Source organism: Chiloscyllium plagiosum, chromosome 21 (assembly GCF_004010195.1).
Source record: "Chiloscyllium plagiosum isolate BGI_BamShark_2017 chromosome 21, ASM401019v2, whole genome shotgun sequence".
NCBI classification, from domain to species: domain Eukaryota; kingdom Metazoa; phylum Chordata; class Chondrichthyes; order Orectolobiformes; family Hemiscylliidae; genus Chiloscyllium; species Chiloscyllium plagiosum.
The window spans coordinates 36,473,030-36,500,279 of NC_057730.1; the positions used below are offsets into that span (position 1 = coordinate 36,473,030).

At 41.0% G+C, this 27,250-nt stretch overlaps 2 protein-coding genes across 6 annotated transcripts in view; both read right to left on the reverse strand.

Annotated features, from left to right (window-relative positions):
* LOC122560762 (protein ELFN1-like) overlaps nucleotides 1-27,250 on the reverse strand; it is a 195,493-nt gene that overhangs the window by 42,441 nt on the left and 125,802 nt on the right. The window contains exon 1 of one of the 3 annotated variants that reach the window (XM_043711823.1): nucleotides 2,609-2,623. The exons of the other annotated variants lie outside the window; for them this stretch is intronic. The gene's annotated coding sequence lies outside the window, so the exon portion shown is untranslated. Of the gene's footprint in view, nucleotides 1-2,608; nucleotides 2,624-27,250 lie in introns of those variants that run through there. 3 annotated transcript variants of the gene reach the window in all.
* Nucleotides 19,268-27,250, reverse strand: part of elfn1a (extracellular leucine-rich repeat and fibronectin type III domain containing 1a) — a 133,796-nt gene continuing 125,813 nt past the window's right edge. For 2 of the 3 annotated variants that reach the window (XM_043711827.1, XM_043711825.1), the window contains one exon: nucleotides 19,268-24,684. In XM_043711827.1, coding sequence (XP_043567762.1) covers nucleotides 22,084-24,420 — 2,337 coding nt within the window. In that variant the 5' untranslated portion in view covers nucleotides 24,421-24,684 and the 3' untranslated portion in view covers nucleotides 19,268-22,083. Of the gene's footprint in view, nucleotides 24,685-24,772; nucleotides 24,845-27,250 lie in introns of all 3 variants that reach the window. The other variant, XM_043711826.1, reaches the window with a different exon arrangement.

Consider the following 27,250-nt stretch of genomic DNA (forward strand, 5'->3'; position numbering starts at 1 on the left):
TACTTCAGTTGATGAGTCCTCAAAAGTCCTTTCTGCAGCCGTAATACTCTCCTTGACTAACAATGCCACACCTGCACCTCTTTTACCATCTTCTGTGTTCTTACTAAAACATCTAAATTCCAGAACATGCAACAACCATTCCTGTCCCTGCTCTGAAATGGCTACAACATCGAAATCCCAGGTAACCAACCATGCTGCAAGTTCACCCACCTTATTCTGGATGCGCCTGGCACACCTCAAACCAACATTTTGCTTGCTGGTGCCCTCTTGCGACCCTGATACCTTACTTCAAACATCCCTACTCTCAACCTCCTCTATACTCGAACTACAACTTAGGTTCCCATCCCCTTGCTGAATTAACTTGAACCCACACGAAGAGCATTAGCAAATGTACCCCCAGGATATTGGTACCCCTCTGGTTCAGGTGAAGACCATCCTGTTTGTAGAGTTCCCACCTACCCCAGAAAGAGCCCCAATTATCCAGGAATTCAAAACCCTCCCTCTTGCACCATCCCTGTAGCCATTCGTCCAACTCCTCTATCTTCCTATTCCTCGCCTCGTTAGCATGTGGCTCGGACAACAAACCACAGATAACAACTCTGTTTGTCCTAGCTCTAACCTCCACCCTAGTTCCCTGAATTTCTGTCTTAAATCTTCATCTCTCTTCCTACCAATGTCGTTGGTGTCTTTGTGGACCACAGCTGGGGCTGCTCCCCCTCCCCCGCAAGGATTCCGAAAACACGATCAGAGACATCATGATCCCTGGCACCTGGGAGGCAACACACCAACTGTGAGTCTCTCTCATTCCCACAGAACCTCCTGTCTGTCTCCCTAGCTCTGGAGACGCCGATGACTAATGCTGTGCACCTCTTCCCACTTTTCTCTGAACAACAGAGACAGACTCTGTGCCAGAGACCTTGCCTCACTACTCACCCCTGGTAAGTCGTCACCCCAACAGTATCCAATTCTTTGAGGAAGTAACGAGCAGTTTAGACCAAGGAGAGCCAATGGATGTTATCTATCTGGACTTCAAGAAGGCTTTTGACAATGTGCCGCACAGGAGGCTACTGCGTAAGATAAGGGCCCATGGTGTCAGAGGCAAGGTGCTAGCATGGATAGAAGCTTGGCTGTCTGGCAGAAAGCAGAGAGTGAGGATAAAAAGGTCCTACTCAGAATGGCAGCCAGTGACAAGTGGTGTTCCGCAAGGCTCAGTGTTAGGAACACAACTTTTCACTTTGTTGCAAGGTTTGTGAAAGTTTGTAGCTCAAGTTGAGGTTTAGGGTGTAGGTTTGCTCGCTGAGCTGTAGGTTTGATATCCAGATGTTTCATTACCTGGCTAAGTAACATTACCTGGCTCGGTCGCCACTGATGATGTTACCTAGCCAGGTAATGAAACATCTGGATATCAAACCTACAGCTCAGCGAGCAAACCTACACCCTTTTCACTTTGTATATTAACAATCTAGATGAAGGAACTGAGGGCATTCTGTCTAAGTTTGTGGATGATATAAATATAGCAAAGAGGGACAGGTAGCATTGAGGAGGCAGGGAGGCTGCAGAAGGATTTGGACAGGTTAGGAGACTGAGCAAAGAAGTGGCAGATGGAGTACAATGTGGGAAAGTGTGAAGTCATGTGCTTTGGTAGGAAGAATAGAAGCATGGACTATTTTCTAAATGGGGAAAAAATTCAGAAGTCTGAAGTGCAAAAATTGGAGTTCTAGTCTAGGATTCTCTCAGGTAAACTTAAAGGTTCGGTCAGTAGTTAGGAAGGCAAATGCAATGATGGCATTTATTTTGAAAGGACTTAAATATAAAAGCAGGGATGTACTTCTGAGGCTCTATAAAGCTCTGGTCAGACCAAATTTGGAGTATTGTGCACAGTTCTGATCCCCATATCTCAGGAAGGATGTACCGGCCCTGAAGCATTGTCAGAGGAGGTTAACAAGAATGATCCAAGAATGAAAAGCTGAACATATGAGGAACATTTGGGGTCTCTGAGTCTATACTTGATGGAATTTAGAAGGATGAGGGGGGATTTAATTGAAACATACAGAATACTGAATGGCCTGGACAGAGTAGATGATGGGAAGATGTTTCCATTGGTAGGAGGGACGAAGTCCCGAGGGTATAGCCTTAGAGCAAAGGGAAGACTTTTTAGAACAGAGGTAAGGAGAAACATCTTCAGCCAGAGAGTGGTGAATGTGTGGAATTAATTGCCACGCAGGGCTGTGGAGGCCAGGTCATTGAATATATTTAAGACTGAGGCAGATAGGTTCTTGAATATCAAGGGGATCAAGGGATATGGAGAGAAAGTGGGAGAATGGGGTTGAGAACCTTATCAGCTATGACTGAAAGGCAGAGCAGATTCAATGGGCTGAATGGCCTAATTTCTGCTCCTATGTGTTATGGTCTTAGTAAGGGTGAGTTAATATTCTCAGCCATGCACGTGTAACAAGTGGATTTCCAACAGTGAGAAAGGTCGAAAGAAAAGTTAAGACTTGAATTTACAGCTTATAGCGATTAAATTGATCTTTGTAAGTAATACGGTGGCACAAAGCAGCATTCTGTTGACTTCAATGGAAGGAAAAAGTTGATAAGTAAAACTTACTGGTGACTGTCTATTGCTCACAGTACACTATCACCGATGACCAACTTCACACTTCACACATCTGTCAGGCAAATCTTTTGATGTTCTTGCAAACCAGTGACAAAGGGTCAGTTAGATTCGAAACATCAGCTCTTTTCTCTCCTTACAGATGCTGCCAGACTTGCTGAGATTTTCCAGCATTTACTCTTTTGAGATCACTCTAAATGTAATGTAGGAAGACACAGCAGACATTAGGATATTATAGTGTTGGTTTTCATATGAAAACCTGCCCATTCAAGGTATTAGTCTAATAAACCTTCTCTGAACTGTTTCCAATGTACTTAGGTCCTTCCTTAATAAAGAGGTCAACACTGTACACAATACTTACTAATGTCCTGTATAACTGAAGCATAATCTCCATACTTAGTACTCAATTTCCCTCACAAAAAGTTATAAAATGCAATTATTTTTCTTTTTTTTATCTATACCTGAATAGCAACCTTTGTGATTCACGTACAAGGACACGCAGATCCCTCTGCAGTTCATAGTTTTGCAATCTCTTTCATTCTTCCCACCAAAATTGTCAATTTCACATTTTCTCTCATTATACTCCACCTGCCAGACTTTTGCCAATTGGCTTAATTTATTAATGTCCCTTTACAGCCTCATTTCTATTTCATAACTTAATTAACCAAAAATCTTTGTATCATCAGTAAATATAGCAACTATAACCTCCACCCCTTCATCCAAATCATTTATATAAATTGGAAATAGTTGAGGCTCCACCACTGATCCCTGTGACACATCACTCATTAAATTTTGCCACAGAAAATTATACCTACTCTATACTTCTTGTTAGATCGGCCATGTTCTATCTATGCCAATATGTTAACCCTTACACCCTTATTTTTGACAATAACCTCTTATTTAAAGACCTCTGGAAATCTTACAGTAAATTCACCACTTCCCCTTTTATCCACAACACACGTGACTTCCTCAAAGAAATTCCAATAAGTTGGTTAAACATGATTTCCCTTCCACAAAACCATACTGACTGCTTGATTAACTTTTCTAAGTGAGCTGCTATAGCATAAATTACAATAGCTTCTAACAGTTTACTTTTGAGTGATATTAAGCTAACTTGCCTGTAGTTTGCTACTTACTGTGTCTTTCCATTTTTGAATAAAGGAGTTGCATTCATTGTTTTGCAAACAAATGGAATTTTCCCTGAATGTAGGGAATTTCAAAAAATGAAAACCAATGCATTAACTATTAACAGAATCTGGTGTGCCATCTTGGTGGAATAAAACTCAACAGCAGGATCTGGGAACATAGATCTGAGAAGGCAGATAGACCTCATTCAAAGTATGGTTGCTCTGACAGCAGCACTAGCATAGGGCTTGAACCTACAACCTGCTGACATAGCAGCCAGACTGCTATATGCCAAGCTGACACATATTTGGCAGGCTAGCTCCTGGCAACATGGTAGAGATGACATCAGCAGAGGGCAGTGAGAGCACATTAGCCCCTTGACAGGACTAAGGGGAACCAAGAAATGAAGATAGACAGAAATGAAATACGACAGACCAGTAATGAGGAAAGATAACGAGAGAATGAGCAGATAAAAAGCTGAGATGTGTCAAAGACACACAAGTAATAACTTGTTTGTAGCTTAAATGAAAATGTTGTCATTTGGTTTAATGAAATTTCAATTCAATTGACTTGAGAATTTGAAGAATCCAGTTATGTTTATATAAATAATGAAACATAAGGTTTCTAGTGTCATTACATTGAGTGTTCTATCTAAGTGCACAGTGTAATAAGGCTTACATAAAAGGTTCATTAATAAAATATACTAAGTGTATTTAGCAGCCTTTGCTAGTATAGACAAGTGCATGATCTATTTTATAAAAGGCCAGTTGCAGGTTTGAATGTCAGAAATGAGATGGAAGAAAATGTATATTTTTTTCTTAATCTTTTTGATTGTTCCACTCCCCTTCTTAACAGGACTTATTTTTTGTTCTAAGTGTAGCAGCAACCAAACTTCAGCTGTGATTTTGGGATATTTGAGGCAATCATCTGTGGGTTTAGGGTCCACTCCCAAAACAGACTGCAGTACTGTCTTTTGGTTGAAACATTCAATAGAATTGCTTTCTGCAATATCAGGTAGATGTATAAGGTCTATTAATACCATTTTGAAGGAGAACAAGAGAGTTTTCAAAATCCTAATCAATGCTGAACTCTCAACCAAAATCACTAACAGATTATCTGTTTGTTGTCTTGTTACTGTTTGTTGTGTACCAAGTATTGCCAGTTTCCGACATTACAACCATGACAACATTTTAAGAAATGCTTTATCAAGCAAGAATCAACTTATCTCTATTTTCAAAATATTCAATGACATTGTTCTCTAAAGAAGAGAATTCCATAGACTCACTGCTCTCTAAAAGAAAGAAATTCTCTTTAACTCCGTCTGAAATAGGAGACTTCTTATTTGTAAACTGTCTTCCCTAATCTTCCCGACAAAGGAAAACATCTTTTCAGCATTCATGTTAGCAAGTCCCCTGAAAATATTTTAACATTTCATGTTTCAATAACATCATTTCTCATTCTTCTAACCTCCACTGAATATAGGCCAACCTTTCTTCATAACTGCTCAACTCAAGAATCAGTTGTGAACCTTTTCTGAACAATTTCCAAAGCAATTTCCTTTTTAAATAAGGAAACCAAATCTGTACACAGTATTCTAGATGTGATCTTTACATGTCCTTGTGCAGCTTTAGAATGGGCTTCTCTGGGGTAATTGGGACCTCTGCAAATGGGATGGTTTACATCTGAACCAGACGGATACCAATATCCTGGGATGGATATTTGCTAATGCTCTTCAGGAGGGTTTAAACTAATTCAGCAGGGGGATGGGAACCTGAATTGTAGCTCCAGTGTTACGAGCTTGAGAATAGTGACGTCATGAATAAGGTTTCAAGTTCACAGAAGTGTACCAGCAGGCAGGAAGGTGGTTTGAAGTGTGTCTACTTCAACACCAGGAGCATCCGGAATAAAGTGGGTGAACTTGCAGCATGGGTTGGTACCTGGGACTTTGACGTTGTGGCCATTTTGGAGACATGGATAGAGCAGGGTCAGGAATGGTTGTTGCAGGTTCCGGGGTTTAGATGTTTCAGTCAGACCAGGGAAGGTGGTAAAGAGGGGGAGGTGTGGCATTGTTAGTCAAGGACAGTTTTACAGTGGCAGACTTGATGTTTGATGAGGATGTGGCTACTGAGATAGTATTGGCTAAGGTTAGGAAAGGAGAGGTCACTTTGTTCAGTTTCATATAGGCCTCCAAAAAGTTCCAGAGGTGTAGATGAAAGGGTTGCAAAGATAATTCTGGAAAGGAGTGAAAGCAACAGGGTAGTTGTTATGAGGGAGTTTAACTTTCCAAATATTCACTGGAAAGGCTATAGTTCAAGTACTTCAGATGGGTCAGTTTTTGTCCAATGTCTGCAGGAGGGTTTCCTGACACAGTATATAGACAGGCCAACAAGATGCAAAGCCATATTGGATTTGGTACTGGGTAAGGAATCAGGCCAGGTGTTAGATTTGGAGGTAGGTGAGCACTTCGGTGATAGTGACCAGAATTCAGTTACATTTACTTTAGTGATGGAAAGGGATAGGTATATAACACAGGGCAAGAGTTGTAGCTGGGTGAAAGGCAATTAGGCAAGGTTTAGGATGCATAGGATGGGGAAGGAAACTGCAGGGGATTGGCACAATTGAAGTTTGGGGCTTATTCAAGGAACAGCTGCTGCGTGTCCTTGGTAAGTATGTACGTGTCAGGCAGGGAGGAAGTGGACGAACGAGGGAACCGTGGTTTACTAAAGAAGTTGAATCTCTTGTCAAGAGGAAGAAGGAGGCTTACATAAAGCTGAGGCGTGAAGGCTCATCTTTACATAAGCCTCCTTCCCAGCATCTGCAGACCTCACTTTCTCCTCCTTCCTGAGAGATACTTGAGAGACACAAGTTAGCCAGAAAAGACCTAAAAAGAGAGCTAAGAGAGCCAGGAGGGAACAAGAGAAGTCTTTGGCAGGTAGGATCAAGGAAAACCCTAAAGCTTTCTATAGGTATGTCAGGAATAAAAGAATGATCTGAGTAAGATTAGGGCCAGTCAAGGATAGTAGTGGGAATTGGGCGTGGAGTCTGAAGAGATAGGAGAGGCACTAAATGAATATTTTTTGTCAGTATTCACACAGGAAAAAGACAATGTTGTCGAGGAGAATACTGAGATACAGACGATTACACGAGATGGGATTGAAGTTCATAAGGAGGAGGTGTTAGCAATTCTGGAAGGTGTGAAAATAGAAAAGTCCCCTGGATGGGATTTTTCCTAGGATTCTCTGGGAAGCTAGGGAGGAGATTGCTGAGACTTTAGCTTTGATCTTTATGTTGTCATTATCTACAGGAATAGTGCCAGAAGACTGGAGGATAGCAAATGTTGTTCCCTTGTTCAAGAGGGGAATAGAGACAACCTTGGTAATTACAGATCAGTGAGCCTTACTTTAGTTGTGGGTAAAGTGTTGGCAAGGATTATAAGACATAGGATTTATAATCATCTAGACTGGAATAATATGATTAGGAATAGTCAACACGGTTTTGTAAAGGTAAGTCGTGCTTCACACATCTTTTTGAGTTTTTTGAGAAGGTGACCAAACAGATGGATGAGGGAAAAGCGGTTGATGTGGTGTATATGGATTTCAGTAAAGCATTTGATAAGATTCCCCATGATAGGCTATTGCAGAAAATACAGAGGAATTAGATTGACGGTGATTTAGCAGTTTAGATCAAAAATTAGCTAGCTATAAGAAGACAGAGGGTGGTAGTTGATGGGAAATGTTCATACATCCTGGAGTTCAGTTACCAGTGGCGTACCACAAGAATCTGTTTTGGATCCACAGCTGTTTGTCATTTTTATAAATAACCTGGATGAGGGCATAGAAGGATGGGTTAGTAAATTTGCGGATGACACCAAAGTCGGTGGAGTTCTGGATACTGCGGAAAGATGTTGCAGGTTACAGATGGACATAGATAAGCTGCAGAGGTGGGGTGAGAGGTGGCAAATGGTGTTTAATGCAGAAAAGTGTGAGGTGATTCACTTTAGAAGGAGTAACAGGAATACAGAGTATTGGGGTAATGGTAAGATTCCTGGTAGTGTAAATGAGCAGAGAGATCTTGGCGTCCATGTGCATAGATCCCTGAAAGTTGCTACCCAGGTTGAAAGGGTTGATAAGAAGATGTACGATGTGTTAGCTTTTATTGGTAGAGGGATCGAGATTCGGAGCCATGAAGTCATGTGGCAGCTGAACAAAACTCTGATGCAGCTGCACTTTAAGTATTGCATGCAGTTCTGGTCACTACATTATAGGAAGGATGTGGAAGCTTTGGAAAGGGTTTAGAGGAGATTTAGTAGGACGTTGCCTGATATGGAAGGAAGGTCTTATGAGGAAAGGCTGAGGGACTTGAGGCTGTTTTCCTTAGAGAAAGAAGATTGAGAGGTGACTAAATAGTGACATACAAGATGATCAGATGATTAGATAGGGTGGACAGTGAGAGCCGTTTTCCTCAGATGGTGATGACTAGCATGAGGAGACATAGCTTTAAATTGAGAGGTGATAGATATAGGACAGATGTCAGAGGTAGGCTCTTTACTCAGAGAGTAGTAAGGGCATGGAATTCCCTGCCTGCAACAGTAGTAGACTTGCCAACTTTAAGGGCATTTAAATAGCCACTGAATAAACACATGGATAATAATGGATGGGCTTCAGATTGGTTTCACAGGTCGACGCAACATTGAGGGCCAAAGGGCCTGTACTGCGCTGTAATGTTTTATGTTCTATGTTCTAACATTCAGATCACTCGTCGTACCTGTAAAATGATCTTTTGCGATTGATATGTTATGACACTAAAATCTCACTGTACCACAGAGTTATGCAATTTCTCTTAATTTAACCAATGTGCTGCTTTTCTCCTCTTCCTGTCAAAGTGAATAATTTCATATTTTCACCGATCATGTTCCATCTGGCACATTTTTGCCCACTCAATAAACCAATCTATATCCATTTGCAGTCTCTCATGTCTTCTTCAGAACTTAATTTCCTACTTACTTTCTGTCAACAGCAAATTTAGCAACCATACTTTGGTTTCATCATCCAAATCATTGACGTAGATTACAAATAGTTGAGGACAGCACTGATCCCTGTGGCACTCCTTTTGTTCCATCTTGCTAATTAAAATGACCCATTTATTTCTATTCTCTCTTTCCTGTTAGCGAACCAATCCTAAATCCATGCTAATGTGTGACCCCTAAACCATGATTCTCTTACTTTGTGCAACAATTTTCCAAAGCCTTCTAGAAATATCCGTACCATATCTGCAGGTCCTCTTTTATTCTCATTGCTTATTATTTCTCCAAATAACTCTAATAAATTAGTTTAAACCATGTTGACTTCATCTGATTGCAGTGAGATTTTCTAAGTGCCCTGCTATATGATCCATATTATTGGATCCCAATGTTCCTTCAAAGTTCATGGTCCACGCAAGCCTCCTCTTACATTTCATTTAATCCCTTCAACATATCCTTCTATTCATGTTTTCCTTCAAGTGATTATCTAATTTTCCCTAAATTGTTTCTATGTTATTTGGTATAACACTTCTTACAATTAATTTCACGAAATTTCAATTAATTTCACTGTTGTCAAAGCTAACATTTGTTGTTCATCCCTAATTTATCTTGAGATGGCTTATACAAGGTAAGTCTGCATTTTCTTTCTGTGTAAAGGAGTCTGTCTTAAGTTCTTATTGGATTTAATAGTGACTGTGTAATGTTGACAGCCCTGAGTTATGGACTTGCCCACAAGTGGGAACATCCACGTCTAATCTATCAAACTTTTCATTTATTTTACAGCCCTTCATCTCTTCTCTCGTCTCAAAAATATAATTGGATTGCAGTTGAGAACAGAAACTCTTCCCAATTCTTTGATTATTCTGACCCAGGGCTGCTGAGTCTAAATTCAGGATCCCCAAAGGTACCCAAATTAAAGCTGTTAGCAACACAAGTGGACAATTACAGCTGAGAATTCCCTGGCTTGTTACAGCTCAGTTTCATATTGGACCATATGGATACCAGCTCAGGTCCAGGGTATCTTCAAAGATGTTTGGTTATCTGGAGTTTTGTGATGTTAAAGGGAGCATCGCTTTTGCAAAGTCAAGTTCAATATCTTGGTTGAATAGAAACTGAATAGTGTTTCCACATTTGTCACTTTACCAACAGTGAGTCAGGAATGCCAAGGATAGTAACAACATAAAATTGTGTCCTTACAGGTGAACACTGCTCTTTCTCCGATCCAGCTGATCACAAAAACAGCCCTGTCAGAATTCTCAGAGTTTGGTCGCCCACAATAGGATAACGCAAAAGGGGAGAAAATGAAGTAAATAAACACCAAAAATATCTTGGATTGATACGGTGCAACACAGAAAGGGCAATGGGAAATCACCCCTAGAATGGAGTTACAAAGGACAAAGAGCAAAGAACAAAGAACCTTACAGCACAGGAACAGGGCCTTCGGCCCTCCAAGCCTGCACCAATCCAGATCCTCTACCTAAACCTGTTGCCTATTTTTGAAAGATCTGTATCCCTCTGCTCCCTGCCCATTCATGTATCTGTCTAGATACATCTTAAATGACACTACCGTGCCTGCCTCTACCACCTCCATTGGCAATGCGTTCAAGGCACCCATCACCCTCTGCATAAAGAACTTTCCACACACATCTCCCTTAAACTTTTCTCCTCTCACCTTGAACTCATAACCTTTAGTAACTAAATCCCCTACTCTGGGAAAAAGCTTCTTGCCATCCTGTCTAATCCTCTCATAATTTTGTAGACCTCAATCAAGCTCCCACCCCACCAACCTCCATCCTTCTGATGAAAATAATCCAAATCTACTCAATCTCTCTTCATAGCTAGCGCCCTCCATCCATACCAGGCAACATCTGATGAACCTCCTCTGCACCCTCTCTAAAGCATCCACATCCTTTTGGTAATGTTGCGCCCAGAACTGTACATAGTATCCCAAATGTGGCTGAACCAAAGTCTTGTAATATAACCTGCCAACTCTTGTACTCAATAGCCAGTCTGATGAAGGAAAGCATGCCATAATACTTCTTGACCACTCTATCGAGCCACGTTGCCACCTTCAGGGTACAATGGACCCGAACATTCAGATCTCCCTTTGCATCAATTTTCCCCAGAGCTTTTTCATTTACCATATAGGTCACTCTTGAACTGCATCTTTCAAAACGCAATACCTCGCATTTGCTCCGATTTAACTCCATCTGCCATTTCTCTGCCCAACTCTCCAAACTACCTATATTCTGCTGCATTCTCTGACAGTCCCCTTCAATATCTGCTACATCACCAATCTCTGTGTCATCTGCAAACTGGCTAATCAGATCACCTATACCTTCCTCCAGATCATTTATATCTATCACAAACAATAGTGGCCCCAGCATGGATCCCTGTGGAACACCACTGGGCACAGTTGTCCATTTTAAGAAACTCCCTTCCACTACTCCTTTCTGTCTCCTGCTGCCCAGCCAGTTCTCTATCCATCTAGCTGGTACACCCTGGACCCCATGTGACTTCACTTTCTCCACTTTTTGTACTTTACACACAGGGTACATTTGTCATTTACTGACCTCCTCTATATTGGGGTGACAGGCCGCCTACTTGCCGAACGCTTCAGAGAACACCTCTGGGACACCCGGACCAACCAACCCAACCACCCCGTGGCTCAACACTTCAACTCCCCCTTCCACTCCACCAACGACATGCAGGTTCTTGGACTCCTCCATCGCCAGACCATAGCAACACGACGGCTGGAAGAAGAGCGCCTCATCTTCCGGCCTGCTGGGCACACTTTCCTCATTCCTGAAGAAGGGCTCATGCCCGAAATGTCGATTCTCCTGCTCCTTGGATGCTGCCTGACCTGCTGCGCTTTTCCAGCAACACATTTTCAGCTCTGACCCCAGGTTAACCAATCTCCTGAGAAATCTGAATAAGTGCAGCAAAAGTTTTAAAAGTTCTGCTCAACCTCCAAGTCAACTTAATTAACAAACTGCCTTTTACATGAGGAAGCATTAACAAAATTCAACTGGATGCAAGGCACCAGCTACTTTTCAGAAAGCTACAGGTAAAACGAAGGTTACTTACAAATGGTTGAGAGTATCTGCTTAATAATCAACAACATTATGTGACAGATCTCGAGTGGATCTTCAAGTCACAAGCATTACCAACTGAGCCAGGTTGACATCAGAAGAACTTTAAAGAATTACATAAATATTTGAAAGTGTGAATGTTGAATGTGACTGTGACTAATTGTAAAGCTCAAGTTGTCAGGACAGTGACAGGCTGATCAGCCAATTTTCGCACTACACTCCACACTCACCAGTACATATTTAACCCTTCCCCTAATTCCACAGTCATCCCATTCCCCCCATCTACTTCCTTACATGAGCTTACTGCACAAAATATCACTGGACTGAAAGATTGAAGACATATGTAAAGAAAAGTTGCAATTTCCATTCATTTCAGTTGACCATTTTCACAACAGTAGAAGAAAAATGAACAGCGAGGACAAAGTCCCTTCAACGTAAAAGCTTTCGCTCTTCATTTCTCTCCTTGTTGTTCTCTCGAGCTTGAACATTTGCAAAGTTATTTTGCTGTGCACACAAGCATTAAATTGAGTTTGCACTGTGGACCAATTTTCAGGGCTGTGCTTGCCTAGTAGCGAAGCTGCTGTACATGGGTAATTTCAGCACTCCAGCAACTGCATTAATTAGGGAATGTAAACAGCCACTTTGCCCATTACATGCAATTATACAGCTCAAACGCAACTGTGAATCCTGTTTAGACTGTGTCTTTAAATATGGACAATTCATGCTGAGAGACATACAGCATCAGGGAGAATTCTGAATTATTTTAACATTGTGAGACAAAGTAGGAGAAATAAATTCTTAAGAATAAAGTATTAACAGAATTTAAAGCATAGAAACACCTGTCCAATCTATTGGGCTTCTGCTGGAGTTTATGATCCTGACGTGCTTCCTGTCTCTCCACTTCACCATCTCAGCATAACTTTTTATTTCTTTCTCTTATGTATTTACCTAGCTTCTCCTTATATGCATCAATGCTACTCTCTTCAACCACTCCATTTGCAATAAGGTCTTATATATTCCGTCCACCCTCTTGATAAAGATGTTTCTTGGATTTATTAAGGACTAAATTAAATATGTGACCCATCTAAAAGTTGAAATCTGGCTTATCATGGAAGCCTTTCATGATCTTAAAGAAGCAGGAGAAAAATATTTTGCTAGGAATCAGTACGTAAAACCTGTGCAATTTTGTCACTTCCTCAGGTGAAGCCTCTGCTGGAAAGAATGTATCAGACTGAGTGCAGAGTAGATGTTGAACCTGCGTTCTATCTTGACCAGTTACTTTACAGTCAGCATTTGAACTATTCTTAAACTCACAGGCCTTAAACTCACATTCTTTACAAGATCAAATTGTTGCAGGTTAGGCTAGCGAAATGCCAAACATTAAGTAATTAATTTTCCTCTGTACTTTCCAGGTAAATAGAGAGGCAAAATAACTTATTAACAACTAACATAGTAGACGATACATTAGAAGAAGACATTTAAAAGCAAAAGACATTTGAGGTAGAAAAGGGCAAGATATTGATAAACAAATTTAGGATTGATGACTGATACAGATTAATTGCATCTACACCTATTAAAAATGTAAGGAAGAGACAGCTGAGGCAGTGTAGAAATTCATTAGAAAAGGAAATATTTCTAAGTTCTGAGGGATTGTGAATGTAACTCCTCTATTTAAAATGTTAAATAGAACAAGTCCGGGTAACAATAGACCCATTAGTTTAATGCTGGTGTTAAACTGATAATTAAATCTTTATTCAAATATATATTTTTAAAAATCATCTAGAACTTGAAAAACAGTACAGATATTAAAAGGGATGTTCTTGCTTGACCAATCTTATTGACTTCTTTGAAGAAGCAACAGAAATGTAAACAAGATTAATACAGTAGATACAATATATTTGGATTTTCAACAGGCCTTCAATAAAGATCCAAAGTTTAACCCGCTTATTTCTGACCATAAAACTTTAATATCTTTAATGAACAGTGTTTATCTTTTTCCTTGAAAATGCTTCATAAAACCTACTTCTTTGACAAATCATTTGTGGTATTACCTCTTTCTATTGTTCAATGTTTTTTATTCTTCTTGGGATGTGGACATTGCTCACAAGGCCAGCATTTGTTACTCATCCCTAAATGCCCTTTGAACTGAGCGGCTTGCTAGGCCATTTCAGAAGGCTGTCAAGAGTTAACTGCATTACTGAGGCCTGGAGTCGCATACAGGCCAGACCAGTTAAGGATGGCAGATTTCCTTCCCTTAAGGACATTAGTCAATAAGATGAGTTTTTATGACTATCAACAATGATTGCCATTAGACTTGCTTTTAATTCCAGTTTATGTTGAATTCAACTTTCAGATCTGCCATGTTGGGATTCAAACTCTTGTCCCTAGAACATTAGATCCCAGGGTTGTTGATAACTAAAGCTGTGACATTGCCACTACGTTACTGCCTCCCGCAATATGAAACCTCTATTAATGATTCTCCTATGATATGTTTTGGATGCTTTACTAGGTTAAAGATATGAAATAATTGCAAGTTGTTAGTTCAGTTGAGATATTTTTGCTAAGCAGTTTATATTTTCTAAGTATAATAGTGTAAGCTCATAGTGTTGCGTGCTACATTATACTATCCAAAGTTTAAGGTCCAAAGTGACCCCAATTAGGATCATAAGCTGAAAATTTGAGCTCCCAAACTCTAAAGTAGCAATAGACACCATGGAACTCTGATTGTGTTATCATATCTGTGCTCCAGCTCTAACAGGCCCCTACTCAAATGGCCTCCCTGGTCCACTCCCATATTTCTCAGTGAGGGGTCATAACATATTTTCAAACCTTGATATTGGGTGACAGTGGGAAAGATTGGGGAAGCACTGGCCTCATGGAAGTCAAAACTACTTTTATGTGAAACATTTACATAAAGTCCACAGCACAGAAACAAGTCTATTGACATACTGTCCAATGCTAGCTTTTCAAATCCACATGAGCCTCCTGCTAAACCTCCTTCATTTAACCCACCAGCTACTCCTTTTTCCCTTAGAGTTATCTAGTTTTCTGTTAATTTATAATTCCTATAATTTGTATTATGCATCTCAATTATTCCTAGCAGTAGATTGCCACATTCTCTTCAGAAAGAAAGAAAATGGCATGTTGTTCTTTACTGCAAGGGGTTTGGAGTGCAGGAAGAAAGAAGTCTCATTAAAATTTAATAGGATTTAAATCAGATTATATCTGAGTTTGGTCTTCATACTTAACAATTTAATAAGGGTAAAGTCACTGTAATCCTAGAGAACCATAGGGCTGCTCTGTCATTAGAAAGAGATGACTGGTGTTAAGTTTAACCTACCTTAGGTGAGGGGCAAGGTTAAGAAGGCAGGACCTTCTTAGTGACCTTAGACAGTGTGGGAATTGAAAACATGCTTTTGGTGTTGACTCTACATTACAATTCCCTGTCCAGTCAACTGAGCTAATGAACTCCCAAGTAAGGAACAAAATGCTTGTGGTGGAGGCAGAAAATGAAGGTTCATTAACTTGGTTCCTGGGATGAGAGCTGAAAATGTGTTGCTGGAAAAGCGCGGCAGGTCAGGCAGCATCCAAGGAGCAGGAGAATCGACGTTTCGGGCATGAACCCTTTTCATGAGCTCTTCCTGAAGAAGGGCTCATGCCCGAAACGTCAATTCTCCTGCTCCTTGGATGCTGCCTGACCTGCTGCGCTTTTCCAGCAACACATTTTCAGCTCTGATCTCCAGCATCTGCAGTACTCAATTTCCCTTGGGATGAGAGGGTTGGATGATGACAGGTCATGTAAATTCATTATTTTCTGGGAAACGAGAGATGATCTCATTGGAACAAATAAGATTATGCTGGGATCTGCTTGGGTAGACACTGAGAAATTTTTTCTTCTGGCTGAGAATCTAAAGCACAAATGGACTGGGAGGTGAAGAATAGTCTCAAATAAGAAGCTGATTGCTTAGGAGAAATTCCTAAATGAAATCATGAGGAGAATTGACTTCACTCAAATAGTTGTGAACCTAGAAGGCTGTGGATGCTCCATTATTCAATACACTTAAGGCTGGAATAAACAGATGTTTGATCTGTCAGGGAATGAAGGAAAATGATGAGCAGGTGGGAAAATGGAATTGAGGCGACGATGAACCATCACCTCATTGAATGGCAGAACAGGTTTGTACAGTCTACTCCTGTTCCTATTTCTCCTTTAAAGAAATTTCTGCTGAATTTCTTATTGGATTTATTACATTTATTTGTGGCTTCAAATTTTGGTGTCCTCTGGAAATGAAAACATTTTCTCTATATTAGTCTTATCAAATCAATTCATAATTGTAAATATTTCTGTTAGATCACTCCAGACCCTTGTCTTTCTTTTAGAAGAGACTCCCAGCCTGTTTATACCCAATTAGTGTTCAGAAATAAAAGAACAATTTCATCACTGAATGTTGGCATTTAAGATCATTTCAAAATTGTTGTTCTTGTTTACGACACCATCAGTACCCCAAGATTCCATTATAGTCATATGTCTTATGACTATTGAGTAATTTACAATTTTAATAAAAGTAGATTAATCTGCATTGTTACTTGGGCAATTAACATGAAGTCATACAACTGAATATTTAAAACGGTAGGGAAATTGTTATGATCAAGCGCAGTTCAATTTACCAGCCCTATAACTCAAAAAGGATATGCAAAGTTGCAGAGATTTACTGATAGTTTTATGGCATTTGTTTTTTCAAAAGGCTGTAGTTTTAGCAATGAAAAATAGTTATAAAATCCTTGAATTCATTGACAAATGCTCACCCTGACAGTTGCAGAGGTCATTTCTGTTTTCACCTGTCTCTTGTCTTTTAAGACCTTCCAGGATAGAATTGAAAATGCTCAAATCATGAAAGACAGCATAGATTTTTGAATGATTGAATGATTTTATTGTCACGTGTACTTTACAGTAAGAATACAATAAAATAAGTGAAAAGCTTTCATTTGTCACCACGATTTGGTGCCATTTTAAATAATTTAAGAGTAAGGAAAAACAAGAAATGAATGATATTGCTTAAAGACAGTCCATCAGTCCTGAGCCAGCTAATCACCATCAACGATACCTATGCTGCCATCCCTTCTCCACTGCTTCGCTACATCTACACCAGACCCAACAAACGTCAAAGTCACCGATCCTCAGGTGCCACCTTTTGCTGCAGGGCTGACACTCCTCCACTGCTGCCTCACCGTTGCCTGCACTGGACCAAACAACATCGGAGTCACATCCCTCACCGACATCGCTGTGATGTCCTTGTGCCCCCACTTAGCCACTACCGGCCTTGGATCCAACCAACGATGAAGTCGCCAATATCAGGCGCCATCTTTCTCTGCTAGGTCTATCTTGCTGGCGTCATTTCCACTGACGTAGCAGCCACTGATTCCGATGCTAGGTCCTGTGTTCACCGCAGAAAAGTAAGTCAGGGTTCATTCGAGGTCCACTCTGGGCACATTCTCCTCTGTGCTGGGCCCACTTGAGATCTATACAGGGCTCGATTGAGGTTATCGTTGGGCATGCTCTCTTCCACATCGGGCACACTCAAGGTCAGCACTCGGCCCATTCGAGGTCTGCGTGGTGGGCCCGCGTGAGTTCCATGGTGGGTTCTCACTGCTGCCAATGCTGACTGAGCTCAGGTCAAGAGTTAAACAAAGGTATAGAAAGTGAAAAAAAACAAGAAAACAGAAAAGAAAGGAAAAAAAAGTGGTCAGAGTGGATGAGGTCTGGCTCAGAAATCTTACTCAGAATCCATCTTGTAATAGAGATTTATGGTTTATGGGTGTGCTCACTGTTCATATCGGAGTGTGTAACCTTGATAGTAATGGATCATTGGGTTGATAATTGGGTAACATAAAGCAGTCATAAAAAAGTGTGCGAGAGAGAGAGTGATTGGATAGCTGCTTCATATTTGGCTCAATGTTGATTTGTATCTGGGGCCACTGATTCTTGCTGGAAAGTAACAATGTGTTAACAATACACACCATTATTAATATGCAAATCAATTAGAATATTCAGACAATTAAAAAGATACTTTGCAAATTCCAAATCTTAAGAACTTTCTGGATAATTTTTTCAGCTGTCTTTGCAAAATACCTTTTTTTAACAAATTTGTATTTCCTAATTCAATTCTAATTAAGCTTGCTGGTCCAAAAATTGAACAATTGAAAATATGGATTATCTTTGTTTCAAGTAGTGAATTTTTCTTAGAGATTTTAAAATATAAAATTGAATACATATATTCTTTTTCATTACATTCTGTCTGTGTCTTTATTTCACTTTGAATCGAGATTTTCTTTTCATCTTTATCTCTACCTTATTTATCTTCTTCTGTAACTGACTTTAATTCAAATTTCCTTCTATTTGGGGCAGCACGGTGGCAAAGTGGTTAGCACTGCTGCCTCACAGCGCCAGAGACCAGGGTTCAATTCCCACCTGAGGTGACTCTCTGTGTGGAGTTTGCACGTTCTCCCCGTGTCTGCATGGGTTTCCTCCGGGTGCTCCGGTTTCCTCCCACAGTCCAAAAATGTGCAGGTTACGTGAATTAGATATGCTAATTTGCCCGTAGTGTTAGGTGAAGGGGTAAATGGAGAGGGAATGTGTCTGGGTGGGTTGCTCTTCGGAGGGTCGGTGTGGACTTGTTGGGCCGAAGGGCCTGTTTCCACACTGTAAGTAATCTAATCTACTTTCCTCTCCACCCTTCCTTAATTAACAGCTGCTGCCTCAGTGTTTAAACCTCAATAATTCAGGAGATAGACTGTTTACCCCATAGTTCACAAAGGTTCCAGATGCCTCAATGAACTGTTGGTCTCCCCGCACTTATCAGCTCACAATTTCCAGCAAATAATGATGCTAACATTTTTGTGCCACTGAATGGAGAAAAATGTTTAAAGGGGCATGATACAATATTATATAACATAACTTAGAATTTCCAGTACAGAAACAAATCATTTGGCCCAAACGGTTTATGTCAGAGTTTATGGTACACAAGAGCTTCCTCCCACCATACTTCATCCACAGTTCCAGCAATATTTCCCTTATTTCTTTTCTTCCTTATACTTGCCTTTTAGAAAAATGCTTCTATGCTATTTGCCTTACTACACCGTGCAATAGCAAGCTCTATATTCTCACCATTCTCTAGCTAACAATGTAAACATCTAGTCTTAGTTTTATTGCAAAAGTTAGATGAAGGACAACAGGTGATAATGCAAAAAACAAAGCACAATGTTAGACTGTACAGGTTTCATCAAGAAATTGGGATTAAGCAATTATTTATATCTAGATCTGGCAGCATCTGTGGAAAGAAAACAGACTTAACATTTCGAGTCTAATGACCCTTCTTTAGAAGGGTCACTGAACTTGAAATATTAACAGATGCTGCCAAACCTGGAAGTTTCTCCAGTTTCTGTTTTGTGTGTTTCAGAGCTCCAGCATCCACAATTCTTTGTTTTACTGATTTGTAGCAAGATGATGAGGTGCTTGAGTTTTTAAAAAGTCTCCTTTTGGATAAAGGGAAGACTGAGGAAGGTGAAGGGTCTTTCCAACCCTATGAAAGAATTAATAGGATTGAAGTAAAGATGGAAAGTGAATAGAAGATGCACGATGGTATACTTGGAACCTAGCAGAGAATAAGAAAGTTCAAGAAAGCAATAATTAATGCAAAATTGCTAAAATAGAGATAAGGAAACAACGTTTAAATAGAAAGAAGGTGACGTGAAGTTTTATTTTTACAGAATATAGACAAGATAAGCAACATTATGTTCCACACAATTACAGATTGTTCAAGAGAACATTAGAAGAAAGGAGGTCTAAAGAGTTTTGACTTTTACACAGACTAATGAATATGTAATAGTCTGTCAAAGAGTGTTCCTGGTAAAATATTTGATGGGAAGCTCTGAGAGCTACCATGGATACGATTATCTCCTAGAAACTGGGCTAGTCAAATCAACACAGTGGTATGGTCTGACCCTGTGCTATCCTATTGATCTCTGTTGTGCCTTATCACTTTTCACAAACATCTCACAAGCAGGTCATAACTCTTCATGATAGTCTAAAACTGGCTGCACATTGTAAATCTCCCAAATGTTTTTCCTTTGAAGTAACTCATTTAATACTAATGCAAATCTATCCCAATTGTTTTTAACAGTACAATTTTAGGCTCAGTAAGATCCCACAGCTAGCAATGAGACAAACAAACAACTAATCTGTTTTTTAGGTTTTTTTTGAAGGAGACAAACAGAACGCACATGTTCTTAGTTAAATACTGCCATTCGATCATTCGAATCTACCTGAATCTCAAAACATGAGATCTTGGTTTAACATTTGATCCAAAGGAAGATCATAAGTAGAGTTTAGAGGCATAACCTTTTGATTCAGTAGGCTGAGTGACTGGTTCAGAAAGGCAGTTGTAAGGTTCAGCCATCATGCTCATACATCAATAAACACAGGTGGGTCCTAAAAATCCCAATTGGCTTATTTTGTGGAACAGCAGAGGAGCTATCCCTGGAGTTCTTGTCAATGTGTAACCCTTAAATCAACATTACTAAAAAAGAATTATCTTGATATTGTCTCATGCTGTTTTGCGGATCCTTGCTGTGTGCAAATTGTTGCTGTTTCAAAGATTACAGCGGTAACCGCACTTCAATAGTACTTGGCATTTTGGAATGTCCTGAGGTGGTGAAAGGCACTGTATAACTGAAAGGAGTCCTTTCTTTCTTTCTTCATTCACAGAGTCAGGAAGAGTTGCAGGCTTTTTTCCAATATTTACATACACGGGCATTGTGACACTTAGAAACTGTGCCGAAGGTAATATTTGTTAATCCAATTACTTTACAAAGACTACATACAATAACCACTGGGAGAGAGTGTGGGGATAAATTTAACTTTGGCACAGCTGAAAGGTGAAATCCAACACATAACAAAATTAGACGTGGTGTATAACAAAATATTACAAGTTATTTACAGCACAGAAACAAAAGGTGTATGTTGCTTTCTGTTCCACACAAGCCTCCTTCCACTCCTCTTCACCTAACTGTATCAATACATACTTGCAGTCTTATCTTCCTTTTCTGATGTCCATAGTATCTGTGCTATTCAGGTCTATGACTACATGGTAGCATGACCTAACTGCTCTCTGGGATTGGATTTATTCTCTTTATGATCTTATTTCTGGCCTCTTCAGTAAGTTGAAACATTTCTTCCTAGCCTAAGTCCAACCTATCAAACTTTTTATTCATTTTCAGGTGACTCACAACCCTTTATTTTCCAGAAAAAAAAGTTCCAGCTTGTTGTGCTTTTCCTAATAAGTACAGGACTTTATTTCAGTTCTGGAATTGTCAGTGTGAATTAATTTTTCACCTTCTCCAGTACATCTATAACCTTTTCAGAATAGGAAGATTAGGACCTTGAACAGTACTCCAAAAGCTTCACTTATGTTTTCCGATTTAGCTAAACTTTATAACGCCACGTCCGACAGAACCAGCCTGACCCCCATAAGGATATGGTGAGTTTTGTGTCCCATTGGCAGCAAAGACATTAATCTCTCTGAGAGAGCCAATGACATGACCAATGAGACAGAAAGAGAATGTGTCAGAAGAAACCACTCAGTTGATTTCTTTCACCAGTCCAGTTTTATACAATGCTCAGGGTCAGTTGTCAGACATTCACTGGGAAACAAATAGGCTGTTCTGTAAAATCTGACTAAAATTAAAACCTGATACAAACAGGCAAAAGAATCCAGAAACATCATTGCAAATATAGAAATTTATCTGTACAGATCTGCAGCGGTAAAGGGGGAGATCTTACTGGTAAATATTACTGTACAATGCAAGGTGTGAGCGGTGTGTGAGCTACAATTACACGACACAGTCCAGTCACAGTGTACATTGTACAACGAACAATGCCCCATGTACACTACAGTGAGTCACAGTCACAGGACAGAGTCATGCGATAAATAACATCCAATATTCCAAGGCTTCTGGGTGTCCTTTATATATGTATTTATATATTATATATATAATTAAAGAAACAGAAATTCTTTGTACAGGTTTTAGAATTCAGTTTGGAGGATTTTGGTGCACAAACTTATGAGAGAGGCTAAAGTTTATAAGAACAGTAGAGCTGGTCAGGTTAAAAACAGCAGCTGTAAAGTTTTTGTGTTTTTTTTGGTCCAATTTTAGTCTCTTAATAGTTGGAGGACTCAAGATTTGTGCTGATTGGAGACACCCTTCCAGTAATCGAGGATATCATGCAGGTCCTCATCCTTGGCAAATTGCACCTTCTTCCTCAGGGCATGTCCCGCTGCCATGTACTCTTCCTCACTTTCTTTGTGCCTCTTCTTGTGCAGTCTGAAGCGTTCCCAGATTCCCAGAGGCTTGCTGCTATACTCTGGGCTGGATGTGTGGCTGAGATTATGGTACTGAGGCGAGAGTTGGGAGTATGGCATTTCCCGCCGGGGCCGGCTGAGTGGCTCTAGGATGGAGGGTTTGCTGCGACTGATTGGTCCCTCTGGCTGTGCCTGCTCAACCTGGCACCGCCCTGGATATGTGTGGCGGTGCTCGCTGCGCTGCTGTGTCCGTGGGACTGCGGCTGGACTGCTAGCCGCGATCGGAGAGGCCTTCTCGATGTACTGTGCCTCGGATCTGCAGGCATGCCCTGGTACCGAGGTGTCAGAGTGGAAGGATCTGGGACTTTTTGCAGAGCCACTGGAGGAGGTGCTGGGGCGTTTCGGGGTGGCTTCAATACTACTGTGCCTCTGCAGTGGATGGTAACTCTCCTTTGAAATCGGCAACAGGAATCCAGGTTTGCTCTGGGGTTGCTCAGTGATCATTAGCACCTGAGGATCCACTGAGGCCATGGCCCCAGCCTTTCCTCCTTGGAAAGAGCCAGTCTCTGATTTCAGTGCATCAATGCAGTTATTGATGATCTGGTTCACCTTATCCACTTCTTTGGCAATGGTCGAGATCTCTGTGGCAGGACTCCGGCCCTGTCCAACTCCTTCCAAGTCTCTCCGATCAGAATGCTCCCCTGTTCTCACCTCAATATAGTTGCCCTTGGTGGTTTTGGGTGTTTCACTCAGTTCTTGAAGCTTATGTGACTCTGTATCCCCTGACGATGGCAGGAAAGGCATCCTGGGTGCAGCCTCACAGGCTGGCATTGGTTTCTGGACTAATTGAGAGATAGCGCTGGCTTCCATCTCCCCCCCATACTTCAGTTCAATAGCAGTTTTTGTCATGCTGCCAGGTTTCTTGTGCTTTTCGTCTTGTTGTCTCTTCTTGCGCAGGCAGTAATACACCAGGCCAAGTACTATGACCATCCCAAAGAGACAGCCAAGGATAGTCATAATATAGTGCGTGGCAGTTGAAGGTGGGGGCACAGTGCCTCTTGTCTTGTTACTTCCTGTAGAGAACGTGACACAGGTTTGATTGTATCTTAAGGCATTCCGGATAGAAGCCACACAGTATGTGTAGGCAGTATGGGGCTGGAGCCTATCCAGCTTAATTACCTCTTGTTCTGTTTGCAACGTCTTTATATCTGCATAAAAGCTGTTGTTGTATTGCACCAGGATGTACATTTTACTGAATGGCCGGGGGATCTGCACCAACAAGGTGGCACTTGTATAGGTAACCTGTTCCACCTTTATTGCTGGTGAACGTGTTTCACGGGTAGGGGAGTGAAAGGCTATAATAGGAGTGGGATCATCACCTGAGGAGCAGTCTTCAGCTCCACAGGGGCTGTCTGAGGTGGTTGAGGTTGAGGGCATCTGGGTAGGCATGAACTTGGGGTCAAAGGTGTTGATGTCGTCGCATGTTGAGACCAGCAAGCTGTATGCACTTTGTGTCTGGCTTTGGCTCAGCAATGCGTGACCTGCATAACGAGACGGAGATTCACACTGCATCCGATCGTAACTCCTGGTGGTGTTGTTGAACTGCACCAGCCATTTCAAGAAGCCCAGTAGATCACAGGAACAATAAAATGGATTGCCGTAGAGTTCACAAGTGGTGAGTTTGCTGAGACCCAGGAAGGTAGAACTTTCCAAGGTTTGCAACCGGTTCATGGAAAGGTCGATGTTCATTACATTGGGACATTCCCAAAAAGAATTGGGGCTCACCACCTCAATGAGATTGGCCTGGAGATAGAGGTATTCAAGCCTGCCCAGCCCCCGCAGGATTCCCTCCGTGATGTTCCGAAGTTTATTGAATCCCAGTTGCAAAACACGCAGGTTGTACTGAGCAGAGAAGGCTCCATCCTCAATGTAAGAAATATCATTCTTGGTCAGATTGAGTTCTGTCAGGTTACCAAACCTGCTGAGCGAGGAATACTGGACGCTTTTGATCTTGTTCTCATTCAGCCGGAGGTCCACTATGGTATTGTTGATGTGCTGAGGAATGGATTCGTATGGTGGTTGGTTTTGGCTACAAATGGCCAGCCACACAAACCCTTTCTCCCCTTCAATGAGCCAGCAGTCACCATAAACACCAGCAGCATTCATCAACGAGGCTAGTGAGACCCAGAGAATGAAACTGTGCAGAGCCATCCCCTTGTGCTCTGGGGGCTTGTGAGCAAAAAGCTTTCAATAGCACTCACCTGCTCAACAAGTTAAAATATTTTGCAGGGCTCAAAGTGTACTCATGTTTTTGAACTGTTAATTAGTAAACTGGGGTGCAGTTATTTGCTTGCTTCATGACATTTTTCTTGTCCAGTTTTTCTCTATACACTGTTCTCTTTGAATTCTTTTGTGCACTGTATCCCCATCTGCAGACATTCCTTGAGATAGTTTCAACAGCTTGTCTTGGTTTTCCTAGGGAAGGGAAGAAAAGACAATATAATAAGGCTGATTTGAGATTGATCTTGATCATAATTAATTCCTATAAGAGTTTGGTCCTTACGTTTATCAGTTTTTCAATTGAAGTATGAAGGATTTATCACGTTTTGTTTTTGCTTGACATTCATGAGGCTTTCTATGGTTTGAAATAGTGGAAATTAAATATTTTGGTTATTTCAACAAGATGTCCAAAAAACTCCACGCCACTTGAGAACCAGGAGATGGGAGGCATAGGTTTGATTATTCTATCCTACTACAGCCTTCCAATTTTTCAAGAAAACTTATCATTGCAGAGTCATTGCAATATTCCCTCTGCACCCAGATATGAAGAACATCTCTTTTCAGTGACCACATTCAAATTTAAAATCAAGAGGGATATAAAAAAGATTCACTATTATTTCTTTGCCATGAATCATGAGCAATTGGCTGTCCAGGTGACTCAATCAATAAATTGATATGATATAGACCAGGAAGTTTCAGGTTCAATACTGAGGTTGGTTAATCTTAATCAGGATTTTACAACGAGCCATCACACGCTTAAACTAGAGCGAGGAAAACCAATTAACTGAGTCTGCTCACTATCCATTCAAGAAAGTAGACGTGGTGAATATAAATACCAGACTTAGTTGTGCCAACCTCTATGGTCAAATTGCCTTGCTCACTCTCAAATACAGAGCTCAACTATCTGCTATGCCTTTGTGGAGAACATTCTTCCTTCTGAAGGGTTCAAGTTTAACTCAATGAGCTGAATCTAATTCTCCCCAGGGAACAAGTTGTGCAGTGAAGACCTCATATAAATCGGGAGGAAAGCATGAAATAGAGAACTCATCACCTTCTTGAATCTCTTCTTGTCAAGGGCAAGAAGATTGAGAACAGCTTTTCTGTCAATTCCAGTCCTTGTGATCAATTAATGATTACTAAGGGGCCCCTTCACTCTGCCTGGGTGGCTCCAGAGGCTCAGGGTTTGCTCTTGAGTGGAAAACTACTGGAACTACTCCTCTTGCCCTCCGCATCAATCCTTGACCCCTTTCACACCTCTAACCCATCTGCTGGAGGCTGTCGAACTAACTTTGGGGGAATCTGTCCCCTCATCTCTCATCTGGAGCCTTCTGCAGTCCCAACCATTGCCACACTCCTGGTGGCTCTACTGGGACCAAAGGGTTGTCAGCCCATTAGGACTGGCAACTTTTGGAGGCAGGTGCTTTGTTTTTAAAGACACTAAAGCCTTGACAGCAGGCAGTTAACTGTGTTATTTAATCCTGTCAATGCTCCTGGAAGAGGCAACAGTAGGGTTGCCTCTATGTTTCTGGGGCCACTGCTGCACACACTAACTTCAACTGAAATGCGTATAAAAATCTAGGCTGAAACTCCAGTGCAGTAGAAAGGGAGTGCTGCATTGTTGGAAGTCCGGTGTTTCAGATGCAACAATAGATCTGGTCTGCCCTTTTGGTCCCAATCCCATTTTATGCATGGCTCTTTCTTTCTTCCAAGGGCCAGGATTAGATCACAAAGTAATACTTGTAACTGTTGCATATTGTTTGCAAACAATTTGGATGAGCCCAATTTGAAACAAAGGGAATTACCTCTTCCAAACTGAATAGTGACGTGAAGATAATATAGCTGCCTTCAGATTTCCAACTTATCACTGGTTTGGCAGTAACACTTGCATGAGTGAGAAAGAGAAGTAGAATTTAGGAAACAGTACTAGCCATAAAAATTGCTCTGCTCTTGTCATAGAGTCATAGACATGTACAGCACGGAAACAGACCCTTTGGTCCAACTCATCCATGCCAACCAGATAATCTAACCTAATCTTGTCCCATTTGCCAGCACTTGGCCCATATCTCCCTAAACCATTCCTATTTATATACCCATCCAGATGCCCTTTAAATGCTGTAATTGTACTAGCCTCCATGACTTTCTCTGGCAGCTCATTCCATACACACACTACCATCTGTGTGAAAAAGTTGTCCTTTAAGTCCTTTTTATATCTTTTCCCTCTCACCCTAAACCTATGCTCTTGAGTTCTGGACTCTCCCACACAAGGGAAAAGACCTTCTCTATTTACCCTATCTGTGCCCCTCATGATTTTATAAACTTCTGTAAGGTTACCCCTCAGCCTCCGACGCTCCAGGAAAGTAGCCCCAGCCTACTCAGCCTCTCCCTATAGCTCAAATCCTCCAACTCTTGCAACATCCTTGTAATTCTTTTCTGAGCCCTTTCAAGTTTCACAACATCCTTCCAATAGGAAGGAGACCAGAATTACATGCAATATTCCAAAAGTGGCCTAACCAATGCCCTGCACAGCCACAACATGACCTCCCAACTCCAATACTCAATGCTTTGACCAATAAAGGAAAGCATATCAAATGCCTTCTTCACTATCCTATTTAGTCATGGAATTATGAACCCGCACTGCAAGGTTTCTTTGTCCAGCAACACTCCCCAGGACCTTACCATTAAGTGTATAAGTTCTGCTAAGATTTGTTTTCCCAAAATGCAACTCCTCATATTTATCTAAATTAAACGCTATCTGTCACTC